The 12,955-nt window shown below is 41.3% G+C and overlaps 2 protein-coding genes across 2 annotated transcripts; one reads left to right on the top strand and one right to left on the bottom strand.

The window, feature by feature from the left end:
• Window positions 1-191: 191 nt before the first annotated feature.
• On the top strand, window positions 192-6,003 carry LOC104944820 (voltage-gated potassium channel subunit beta-1-like; the record flags this gene model as incomplete). Its single annotated transcript, XM_010770398.1, has 4 exons — window positions 192-305; window positions 1,776-1,896; window positions 2,165-2,253; window positions 2,725-6,003. Coding segments are annotated over 4 exons (414 nt in total), but the record flags the coding sequence as incomplete, so codon positions are not given.
• A 142-nt stretch (window positions 6,004-6,145) lies between these two features.
• Window positions 6,146-9,652, bottom strand: ssr3 (signal sequence receptor, gamma). The gene is made up of 5 exons (XM_010770397.1): window positions 9,396-9,652; window positions 8,642-8,768; window positions 8,243-8,341; window positions 7,382-7,513; window positions 6,146-6,420 (listed from the first exon to the last, which is right to left on the bottom strand). Exons 1-5 carry the CDS (start codon window positions 9,526-9,528, stop codon window positions 6,354-6,356), a joined length of 558 nt encoding a protein of 185 aa, XP_010768699.1. The 5' UTR covers window positions 9,529-9,652; the 3' UTR covers window positions 6,146-6,353.
• Window positions 9,653-12,955: the final 3,303 nt, after the last annotated feature.

The raw sequence follows: 12,955 nt of genomic DNA, 5'->3' as shown, positions 1-12,955 counted from the left end.
GTAGACAATCCAAATTATACTGTAAATAACGATCATGGGACTGTATATAATAGAAGCGTCCAGGAGGAGGTTTGAGGCAAGCCTAAGCCTGCTCTCACTATAAGAAAAAAGAGTACTGTTACCCTGCGTACCAACAACTGGAACTGCAGCGACAGCAACGTAACTGAAAATGAACGGCATCACTGATCGAGGTTTTCTCCATGGTGACAGGAGTCGGGGCGATGACGTGGTCCCCTCTGGCGTGCGGCATCATCACAGGAAAATATGAAAATGGCATTCCTGAAACTTCCAGGGCTTCCATGAAGGTATGAAAGCTTAATGAACCATATCCCAAGTTTTTCCACATTCACGTGAAGGTTACTCTGCTCCCAAACTAGAAAGAAATAAGAGCTTTGACGCTGGACATAATTGACTTTTTAAATCTACTTCAGGTAGTGTCAACATCAGGGAAGGCTAGTCAAATTAGAGACCTGGGACTCATGATGAACTCTTGTTTAATGTCCTTCAAAAATCAAACTTTTTTCGCTGAAGCTGTTAAAGTTTTGTATTACCCAGACCTCATAGATAATCACTGCTCACTGAGATCAAATCAAATCAAGTTTTATTTATATAGCACATTTTTAAACGATTTTTGGTCGAGCCAAAGTGCTGTACATATAATAAAAATACCCTACAGTAAAGACACTTTGCAGCAAATACAACAGCACAATTTGTACAGAATATCAGTATGAGAAAACGACACCCTCTGTCCTTAGACCTTAGAGATGGTACTAGACCTGGTACAGAGTGTTTTATAACCTGTAGAGCCCCAACCCTGATTGATATATTGGGCACATTGAGTAACTCAGGGGTGTCAAACTCAATTTCATCGCGGGCCACATTCGCATAATGGTTGCACTCAAAGGGCCGGTTGTAACTATATAAATATATAATATATATAAAATAATGTATTATATTACATTATTGCCTCTGAATTGGATTGTTATTGGATAGGATAATAACTTAGTAATTAACTACGTCTGAAAGCAGAAGTCCAGGCCAAATTATTGCAAGTCTCTTCAGTGCGCATGTCACAAAACGAGATGAATTGTGGGACATGTGGTTTATGGGCAACCTGCTTCTGTAAAGTGGCATGGAACCATATAATAAACCTATTATATTCTTTGCAAGCTCTTGCGGGGCCACATAAAATGAAGTCGCGGGCCGGATTTGGCCCCCGGGCCTTGAGTTTGAGACCCCTGGGGTAACTTGAGTCTTTAAGTTTAAGTTGTTCTGCCTTCTACATACAGGGCTGTCAGATAGTCAAAATGTGTTCCAGAGCACATCAGACCGTGTTTCTGGAATAGTTTGAGCTGTTTTTCACTCTCTGGTGTGCAGACAGCACAATAACATTCCTCAATTCTCTTCAACCTAACTTGCTACATGCTTAAATTTGCTTCATCAGCCACACCAGATATATAAACAGTAAACAATCTGCCAATGCAGCGGAAAATAACTTTTTTAAGAAAAACGCATTTTGACAACATTGACATAGATTTTTGTTCAAAACAACACACAATAATTTAAAATGTTCCTCTCTAATACTTATATATTAAATAAAAAATATCTCTCAAAGTAAACCTCTCCTAAATCAGCTAGCCTTGCTCCGTCCAAAAGTGACAAAAATACCCCGTTCTGTCTTTCATTATCTCCATACACACCTCCTCTGCTTTGTGTGTCTTTGTCTGTTTTGTTCCTTCTTCGCTCCTATGTCTCTCCTCTCCGTCGTCCTGCAGTCGTATCAGTGGCTGAAGGAGAAAATAGTGAGTGAAGACGGAAGGAAGCAACAAGCCAAGCTGAAAGAGCTGAACCACATCGCAGAGAAGATGGTGTGCACACTGCCTCAGCTGGCTGTGGGTAAGACTTCAGCCAATATGCTCTTATGTTTTAATAACATTGTTATCTCTCTAGTAATCCCCAACTGTTAGAAATGCACCATTAGTCTGTTTACATCTTGTTTTATGTAACTGTAAGGGAATACAGTTGTTTGTGTTGCTCCCCAAGCCCGTATAGCATGTATCACTTTGTTCTGTAAAACCAGTAAATTATTAATGTAACTATGAATAATAAGCAGCAGTGCGCCATCAAGTGGCCGCTTTGTGAATATCATCTTCTCTCTCTGCAGCGTGGTGTCTAAGAAATGAAGGGGTGAGCTCAGTTCTGCTGGGAACATCCAACCCTGAACAGCTCACTGAAAACCTTGGAGCCATACAGGTGGGAACACACACACACACACACACACACACACACACACACACACACACACACACACACACACACACACACACACACACACACACACACACACACACACACATACACATACACACACAACCACACACACTTCTCTGTTTACTTCTGGAACATAGGGACATCACTATGGAACAGTCACGCTTCTATTGGCTGGCATTCCAACACAGTGTACGAGTTTAGGGTGGGACATCTCTTAGTGGTTGACCAATCACAACAGAGCCGGCCAGCTAACCAATCAGAGCAGACTGGGCTCTGGTTTCAGACAGAGGGTGAAAAGAGGTGCTACAGCACAGGCAGGATGAGAACAATAAAGAGCTTTTTAAACATTAAAGCATGGAGACATGTCACAGTAGAGGCACTAAATACTAATATGAATCTGAAAATAGTTATAACATGTCCTCTTTAAATACAACTTCTTTATCTGTTTGGCAGGTCCTTCCTAAGATGACGTCTCATGTGGTGTCAGAAATCGACCACATCCTGGGCAACAGGCCGTACAGTAAGAAGGATTACCGCTCTTAGACCAGCCTCCCGTCCTCTCCTACCTACGTCACCATTCTGTTACCATGGACCCGCCGCTGTTCAATGTTCACAGTTTTCTCCTTTGGGCTTGGCTCTAGCCCACTTCAGCCCACTTCAGTCCACTTCAGCTGGAACTGGAAGCCTCGTCCCGCTCAGATCCTCTCAGGTCAGCTGAGCCAAGAGGCGCTTCACAACCTCAGCTTCTTTGCAGCCTCCAAACTCCCCAAGGAACCCTTTCAGCGCCCGTCCATTCAAAAATAACTATGCAGAGCTTAGTCTTACCCATGCTAATTTATTTCAAGTGTTACCCTTCAGTTTATTCATTTAGAAATGTATTTTTCCGCTCACGTCAAAAAGCAAGAAGAGCTCTCAATAACTTGTGATTGACATGTACAGTTGGGATTTGATCCATAAAGTATTACAAATTGGGATTTTGGCCGTATAGTATTGAAAAAGTTAAGTATTAAGTAATAGTGCCTTGTTCAAGGGCACTTTGATAGTCACTTTTTCTTCTCCAAAACACACCTTCCCAATTACTCGTCCTCTCTACCCACAAGTAATTTAATTTAAGTTAAGAAACCGCCCTACCACAAGCTGAAAACATAAATAAAAGCACCTCATATTATCAATTAGAGGTATCTTAGCAAAGTGTACATGAAGGAGCCTCAGATGTATGAACACCCCGGTGGTCAGTTAGTCAGCGCTTTCCTTCAATTGTTATGCAGCGCAGCAGAAAGATACCATACGAGCTCAATACTGTTCACCTCTCGTGTCAGAAGTGCGCGCTCGAGTCGTGAGATAACAATTTTTTCTCATGACCTTTAGCAATGACAATGCTCTTGACTTTTTTGGATGAGGCCTCAACAAAACTACTAGCTTGAATGACCTTCTACCAAATGTACTCAGTCCTGTATTCAGTATAGCACAGATAGTATTCAGTAGATATGTTATAGGCTGCAAATGCTGAGTGTTGTTAACCAGCAGGTGCATGTTCCTCCTGCGACAGTGTGCCTCTGTTTACTTTTATACCAAGCACATCAGAAAGGAGTTTGATCAGAAATGCTGCAGGCTTGTCTGTGAAGCAAAGGATTGTGGGACATTGGTGTTATGGGAGAGAGTGAAGCATGTCGCCCCCGTGTGGTCTTTTCCGTGAACTGCTGCTCTGCTTCAGTAGATTATAGAAGAGAGAAATGACGCCATTTATTTTGCAAAAGACGTGGACTACTTTTCTCTCAGTTGGCTTTCATTACGGAGACATGTATCTCCTCTTCTGAACCTGCACTGCTGGATGAACCCTGCAGAAAAGGAATATAATACATCTATGTAATAAAAGGATGACTGATATTGGTTATGATAACGGCAAATTATCGCTTGTTTATGGCACAAAAGACGCATAGGGGATATGGCAAATAAAAATATCACAGTATTTATTGTAGAGTAGATGAACGTTAGAACTTTATTTTGACATTTTGTTTAGCGAATTATGGGGGTTTTACGTGTACAAATGCATACCTTGTATCATAAGCAAAACCATGAAGAAGCCTCCGTGCAGATGAGGACTTTGCAGTACTGTAAGGATGATATATATAATATATAAATGAAATGTAAATAGAGTTATTTTGTTGCTCCTCCTCAGTGGGATTACTGCTACAGCGTTCTCTTCATACCTTCCTCCTCCAGCCTCACTTTACACAGTATTCATGTCCTGGTTTGTGAACATTATTTATAGTATTTATAAGGATTAAAGGGTGTTTTTTGTTTCTTGCATTGTCAGACAAGGAAATCTGTACTAACAGTGGCATTATTTAAAGAAGGCGCACCATCCTTATCTCTGAGCAGGTCGTGTTGCCTTCATGCTATTTCTTTTTCATCTGGAAAACAAGCCATCACAGAAAGCAGAAATGTTAACCAAGTTTCCGTTGAGTCACTTTTCTTGTCCTCGATGTACATGTGTTGACTTGTAGCACTAACACCCTTCAGATTCTAATCAAAGGACATTTCACCCCATGTTGACTTTAACCAGAAATGATGCATATTGGAAAAAAGCACCAAAAAGCAGAGTTTGGCTCACAGTTGATTTCTAATTGACTTAATCTGGCACAATTTACTGACACCACAAAAGCTTGTACCTATTGACTTTACTATTTGACTCTACTTCTTCTGGTGGTAAAATGTGTAATTTGTACTAATGTGCACTTTTAATTGTTGCAAGTCAACAAGCTGCCTCTCTGTTAGTCAGTGACCGTACATGTGTGGAGACTTCTCCACCCGATAAGAGTGCCTTGAAAAATCAGGGATGTCGTTCATTGCAAGTTGTTAAATGGTGTTTGGATGCTGTCCTGCAAACAAAGAGAGAATAAAACGATATGTATGCTGATTCTACAATTTACATGTGAGGGATTATATCAAGATTATTACATGGCGACGTACTAAAAAAAACATATTTAAGAAATGTACCTAAAATTAAGTATACCAAACAGGATATAGCAACCTTGTCTTCTCAGTCTGACCCTTCAGTTTTTTTTGAGTGCACACCATTAACTTTGCTCCATTCTGGCCGTCATTTAAGAACAACACATTTTATGGGAACAGTCATTCACAGCTTTCAGTTATATCCCCTAAAGGAGACCAAATTCATATTGGTACCAATAAAATGAATTGTAATGCATTAACACAGTGGTATTGTAAGGGTACTTTCCTACATTGGTCATTGTTGTCTGAGAAAATAGTAAAGCAGCAAATAAAATAGCTTATTGATTAATCAGTGTCGAGAACATTTTTGAAAACATTTCAGATGGTAATTTTTTTTATGAGTCCCTTTGATGTGGTATTTTTTCTGCTTATTAGTTGAATTGTTGCAGCTCTAGAAAATCATAACTTGTTAAACATTTTTACTATGGAGGCCAAAATGGAACAAAGCTACAAATGAAAACAATATATGGCTATATTTTCTACTTTAACATGCTTTTAACACAACAAAGAAAGTAGCGAAATTAACCCACTGCACCTCGCGGATGGGAACGACTTAACAATATTTGTATGTTGAACTGACTTGTAAACCATCAGTGTTTCTCTCCTGAACAGTGTTTTCTCTGTAAATAGTCAATATGAAAGTGTGATTATAAATAAATGCATTGCCAATGGAAACAGCAGTGTCTCACTTTTGTCTCAGACCGTATTAAAAGAACCTCTCAACCCAAAATGACACTAAATATTTTTTCCTTAAACAGCACTATATGTAAAATAAGTTTGGGATTTGTGGTGAACTGTTCCTTTTATATCCTCAAATGGTTTTGAATGGCATACACACACACATGAGATTAACACAGAGGAAAGTATACCTGGTGTCTTTATTTGTTACAAAAAACAGACCTGGAGAAGCACCTCCAGACATTTGATCATGAATTTCATGAAGTTGAAATGTGATATTTCGGTCCCTCAAACCCCATTCCTAACTTAAGTGAAAAACAAAATATTGTATGCCCACTTCCTAACCCAATCCCACCCCTCCAGCTTTTATTCCATGATTTGTTCTTCCTTTACTTGGAGCCAGTGGACAGCAGAGCGATCAGTCCTGAGGAAGCACTGATGGACAGGATGTAGTTCCTGGAGAGATGTGGAGTTAAGGTCAAAACAATCATGGACAGAGGGATGATGAAGTGTTAAATGAAAAACAAACAAGCATTAAATGACTTATGATGCAGTTTAAAGGTCCCATGTCATGCTTTTCCGGTTATTACCCGTCCCCTTGTGTGTTATGAAGGTTTTTCTGCATGTAAACGGTCTGCAGAGTCAAAACCCTCAAAGTACACCCTGTAGCGAGTAAAACTCTAACACAGAAAATACCTCCCCAAAACGCCTCGTTGGAGATACGTCACTGTCCATTGATTCTTCCGGGTAACTCATGATGTCATGCGTTTCCCGGAACGAAATGGACCAATCCGTGGAGCCGTTACGTTACGTCCGCGAAGCTGTTACGTTAAGCCCCCGCTGATTGGTCCAAATTAACCAATCCACACACACACACTCAGTGCAAGCAGCTCTGCTGATCTCTCCTCCCTGGCTGCAGGCTGATAACAGACAGTTGGGATCGCGGCGAAATTCTCTCTGCAGACCCATTCTCACAGCGTTTATCAACCTTTTTCTTACTCAATATCAAGCCACACTTATTGTTTTTACTTCGGCTGTGACTTTGTGTGTGCTCAGGTTGAGTTTGGCTGTGTTTCGCTGTCGCTAAACAAGGAAACCACACCTCCACGGAGCTCAGCGCGATTCGCAACGTCCTGACCAATCAGGGCACACTGTGCTCACAGGGAGGGTGGGGGCTGGAGCTACTGGAGCTACAACGAGCCGTTAAAGGCAGAGAGTGAAATTCAGTGAATACACGTAGTTTACAGAGATGCTGTATGAGAAACCAAAGTGATTTTGGAAAATTGCACAATATAAATCTATTCTAGTAGACCTCAACAATGGAATTGTGATCAGTGGAAATGGCCATGACATGGGACCTTTAAGTAAAACTGCCAATCTGCAATTATGATATTACACAGTGTGATTGAAAGGATACACGGTGGGGTTGAAGTTCCTGAGCAGGAAGAAGGAGGCGACGATGACGAGCACCAGGAAGAGGGTGTTGTTGTAGAAGATGGAGAAGGTGGTGGCCTCGTAGTCGGCGACTTCGTTCTTCTTCCAGAGGATCCTGGGAAAAACAAGAAACAAACATTCATGGTCAAGTAAACAAAGTACCGTCAGCCCCAGTCCATATGGCTAGTGTGAATCAAAGTGACATTTAAGGTTTGTTTCTTATTTAATCTGGTTCAGTTTTACAGTGCTCAGAGTAAAGTGGACTAAATGCTGAGGGGCGTGTAAGAGGGAGCATGGCAGGAAGTCAATTTGCATCTTTCTTATTGGTCAGAAATGTGCTGGTGGAAAATGTAAACAGAAATCCAAAATGGAGCTAAGTACCTTCTCCTCCAGTCGATTTAGTCTGTCCTCTCCCACTCATGTTAACCCACCCTAACAAATGCCCTGCATGCAGCCCATAATGGGTTTTGGTTCAATTTCTACAATAGGGTTCGATTTTGATCTCACTGCAATTGAATGGCCCGAGGGTACAGACCTGTTTTAGTTATGTCTGACCCAGAGTACGATTACTGCGTTAACAACTGCCCAAATGAACCGTATGAGAGTCCATTAAAAACATTGACTTGTGAAACAGCCTAAAACAATAGACTTGAAATCTGTATCAGAGGAACTAAACATGTGGAGAGGCTATGTCTACGAAGTTGAATCTGTGATGTGTTATTAAAGTGCGAGACTATTTGCTGTACGCAGCTCTTTGAAAACACTTTGAATAGTCAAAGAGTCAAACGTCCAGCACAACTCGGTGTGTGTGAGGTTTGGCTTCACAAGATGATGCATGTTTCACCTCTCGTCTTTCTCCTTGCGGGACATCTTGCGGTTGTCTGCCTCGGACAACTTCCTCGTCACCTCCTTGGAGACGGCATCCTCTCGCTTCTGGGCAACTCTGGAGGATGAAGAGAAAATACAAATATTTAGTAAGGGTGAAAGATGTGTCAAGCTTCAAAATTAAAAACTAAATTAAAAATACTCCGTCCAAAACCCATTCAATGAGAGTTGTTTACAGAAATTGGCTTTTAAAGGCAGATAAACTAATAACATTAAACAAAATATATGGTTTTTATTTAACAAATATATTGACAGTAATCATGAACAGATTATAACTTAGTTTCAAAGTGTTCTCCTATTCAAATAACTTGATAAAATTAAAAGAAACCAGACGGCAAAGTGTGTTTATGCTTCTTACTTGTGCTTGAGAACAAACTTGACGTTCTTGTAGGCGAAGGCCACCAGGTAGGTGCTGACCAGAGTCATCACAGCATACAAAACTGCAGACTGGACAAGGTCCATGTGCCAGATCCTCCAGAACAGCCCTAAAGAAAGATAAGTCGATCAATAACATTGACATGATCAAACCAGTAGATAGGTTTTAAGCGTGTTAAATACATGTTATAATCCAGATGTTCTCCTGCCTATCTTAACTATCTGCTGAGGTTGGAAGATGATCCTGTTTTTCGAAAATAAAACACATAATTACAAAGACTAATAGCTTTCAATATTGTTTATTACTATAATGATAGCCTGCATCCAGTGGTGGAAGAAGTATTCAAAATCCTAATTTATAAAGTAATTAGTAAATACATCTGTAAAATAAATGAAGCGGAATGTAAAATACAACATTTGCTCCAAAGACGTAGAAGTATAAAGTAGTATAAAATGAAAATGCTCTGGTAAAGTACACGTACCCCAAGTGTGTACTTGAGTATGTGTACTGCTTGCATTTAAACCTACAGTAACTTGACATCAGAGTTAGCATTAGCATACCACAGTCAATCATACTGATTATCATGTGTTACTGTATTCTTCTGTCTATGAAAGTATATGAGGTGTTATAACTAACTCATGTTATGCATAATTACATAATCATTTAATCATTTTTTGACAACTCTGTCAGGGATTCAGTGTTAGCCTGTTAGCTTCTGTTAGCTCCTGATACTCACAGATGGGGATGGCAGAAACGATGAGAGCGTTCCCGTAGAACAGCGCGGTGGATTTGGCGGAGAGGTTTCTGCTGAAGTCCTGGAGGAGAAGGTCTTCCTCGGACTGCTGCTTGCTGCTGCCTTTAGGAGCCATGTTTCTGCGGGTTCACCGGTCTGTATTGCTGCTGAGCTCCGGACAGAAGATCTACTGACACGTAGAGAGTGAGGAGAAGAGGGACGCGTCAGCATAAACCCGGAAACACACCGTGGCTCCTGCTTCTTCTTCTTCTTCGTTTGTGATTCTAGCACTTCCGCTCACTGCTGCCCTCCACCGGAAGACAACCGGAACTGATTGGACGTCTCACTAAAGGGTACGTTTCCCCCCCAAAACACGATATTTCCTCACTTTCCACTGTGAAATCAGGATTTTAAAAGTAAAAATAAACGTGGTTACTGAAGATATGTTCCACAGTGTTGGATATTATAGAAGTCTCCGGGCCACTACAAAAATAATTCACAGTCTGACTGAGCAGGCTTGTGGTCACACAACATCCTCTGCTTCTGATGGATAAAAGAGCAACAACAATCATTCATCACATTAATCTTTTATCACGGGAATGTGGCATGATTTCATAGAAGGAATTTATAGATCCGTTTCCTCTAAAAAGTGTTGGTCACTCAAGTTCTTTCCAAAGATACTGTAGAGAGCAATCCACAACACAGCTTTTTCCTGCTAACTGCAGCTGAAAACTAAACATACTTATCCAGTGTATGTTTTTGCTATGTGTGGCTCGCTTAATCATCTACTCTGATATGTTTAACAGTTAATATTCTCTGGGATGGACGGTGGTGGAGGGCAGGGACAGGGTGCTAAGTGTATTTTGTTTTAACCAATCACTATTAAATAAGGGTATGTTGCGTCCTAACCCTTCTTTTTTGCCATTATTGTGTTTATGTTGGTGAACAGTTGTACACTTGGTTGTTATTATGATTGAACCTGATGTCCAAGAACATTAATATAACCAAACATGTCAGATCTAAGTATGTAGGCCTACAAGAAGAGTACAAAGTAAAAAAACTAAAACTAAAAAACAAATAAGGATAGGGAGAAGGTTGACACATACTTGGCCAATATTCAGTTAATCAAACGGTCATTTTAGTTTGTTGCAGTAGGCTCATAATAAAAGGTCCAATTCCAGAGAAATGTTGTCACACTGCAAAATACGTGCAACCAATGATAATTTTTGAAATAAGAATAAGGTTTCCTAAAAACAAACTTCATCATCTTACACAAGCAGCTTTTGCTTAGTACATTAATCTCAGAACAAGTCAAGTTAGAATAGGATATGGCATGGTAAGTCTTAGCAAGATAAGGAGTGTTTGCAGCGCAGGTCCTTCAAACTGCGCATTAAATCAGTTTTTTAAAATAGAATAACAAGAAATACAGTCAATTTGCTATGAGATCACAACAGCCTTGACACCAAATTGTGCTGGGGACCAAAGGCCCCTTGCCCAGTTCCAAAAAAAAAAACACTTCATAAATGATACTTCCAATCCTAACTAAACACACAAACAACATAGACTGGACTTCTATTCAATCGTATCTCCTATCCTACAAAGGAAATAGATACACAGCAAAGTTTCTACTACTCCATGAATCATGATGAATGTCTTACCACATCCCATCCCATTACAGTCACATTAGCAAATGTATCGTCTCTTGATACTTTTGATAACTACTGTATACCTAGCTCTTTAAATCTCCATCTCAGCCTTTCTCTTTGGCAACTCAAATAGGCCTCTTCCTGCATCAATCTTTCATTAATTGTCATATGAAAACTTGTATTTAGATGGTGTGAAGAATAGTCTTTCTTCTGGAGTGACTGCAGCAGAGTGTAGTGCATGGTTCACATTTAGCCCACTAGAGGTCAACATCTACATGTCAGCTGATGCACTCTTCCTGGACTGCAGTGTGAGAGTAGATCTGCAGGTCTTAAATCAAAAGGATTACTAACAATCAAGGAGAGTGAGCTCATGGCCTCATAGTCTAGTCCATATAGAGCCAGAGTAAAAGTATTTGATGTTTAAAGATCAGTTAGGAAGAGTGGAGCGGTGAAAATCCATCAGGAGTGACAGATTTGATAGTTATTGAGAAAAATGTGTTTGGGACTAACTGGAGAGGCTTTTATGGTTGATTGGATAAGAATATGACTTAAAAGCAACACAACTGATATTATCTTCACACACAGGTAAGTAAATCCACCCTACAGGCCCAAACACCTCAGCTTTTTAAGTGCACCCATTCAGGATGCTATTTAAAACTCCTCCTCCACACATCTCATCCGACAAACATGCCACCGTCCATGGTGTGCATGAGAGTGTGACCATGCAGCTACAGATGCACAACCCATTAGCAGAGCACTAGCATCTGCAGACGTCCCCCCCCCCTTTCTCCTCCTTATCTCGCCGTCCAACCCGTCACATGCCGGGCCCCGGAGACATTTAAGAAGTTCGGAAAAACCAGCCGGATACTTTGGCTGCCGCTGCTGCTGCTGCTGTACAGTGCTTAACCCCCCACTGAGCTCTTCTCTCTCTTTCTCCGTGTTTACAGGAGAGTGTGTGTGACTGGGTTTGCGTGATTGTGCGTGCGTGTAAGAATGCAATGCAGACAGGCAGGTTTGCGTGATGTCCCTGTCTTTAAATGGGGATAGAGCTTAGGGATTAACGGCGCACTTCAGGGGTGCAGGAAGGAGGCGAAGAGGGAGGGAGGGAGGTTGGGGGTGATGCCAAAAGGCCTGCCAACACAATGCCAGGCAGGGCTGGTGATCTCTCCCTCCCTCCCTCTATCTCCCTCTTATCCTCATGTTTAAATTCTTATGTTTGTGCCAGATTACTTCGGCTTTGGTGGTAACACACAAAACCACAGGAGCCAACACACTTACTGACCAGCCACTGCAAACAGGGAAACACACACACACACACACACACACACACACACACACACACACACACACACACACACACACACACACTCCTCCGGGCATCGTGCCTGGCCGTGCTGGTATGTTTTAGCTCATTGTGATCGTACCCCGAGGAGCGTTTATGACAAATCACCTATCATAGTGACACATTCTTTCTGAGTTATCTCCCCTCACTCGCCCACAGCTAAACTCTGCGAGGCCTCTTGCATCTGCATGCCACAGTGCTGTGTGTGTGTGTGTGTGTGTGTGTGTGTGTGTGTGTGTGTGTGTGTGTGTGTGTGTGTGTGTGTGTGTGTGTGTGTGTGTGTGTGTGTGTGTGTGTGTGTGTGTGTGTGTGTGTGTGTTACAGGTCACTTTCACTGACTCAGTCTTAAGCTGTTTGTACTGACTATAAGCTAACTGATGTTTACTGCCAAACACAGCTGCTAGGGAGCATGTGCCTTTATTGTGACAAGTTTCCATGCTTTAATGTTCAAAAAGGTCTTTATTTTTCTCATACTGCCTGTGCTGCAGCAACTCTTTTCACCCTCTGTTTGAAACCAGAGTGCAGTCTGCTCTTATTGGATAGCTGGTCGGCTCTGTTGTGATTGGTCAACCGCT

Source organism: Notothenia coriiceps, unplaced genomic scaffold (assembly GCF_000735185.1).
Source record: "Notothenia coriiceps isolate Sejong01 unplaced genomic scaffold, NC01 NC01_scaffold00008902, whole genome shotgun sequence".
Classification (NCBI taxonomy): domain Eukaryota; kingdom Metazoa; phylum Chordata; class Actinopteri; order Perciformes; family Nototheniidae; genus Notothenia; species Notothenia coriiceps.
The sequence above is the reverse complement of the archived record's forward strand: the minus strand, read 5'-3'. Positions and strand labels throughout refer to the sequence as shown.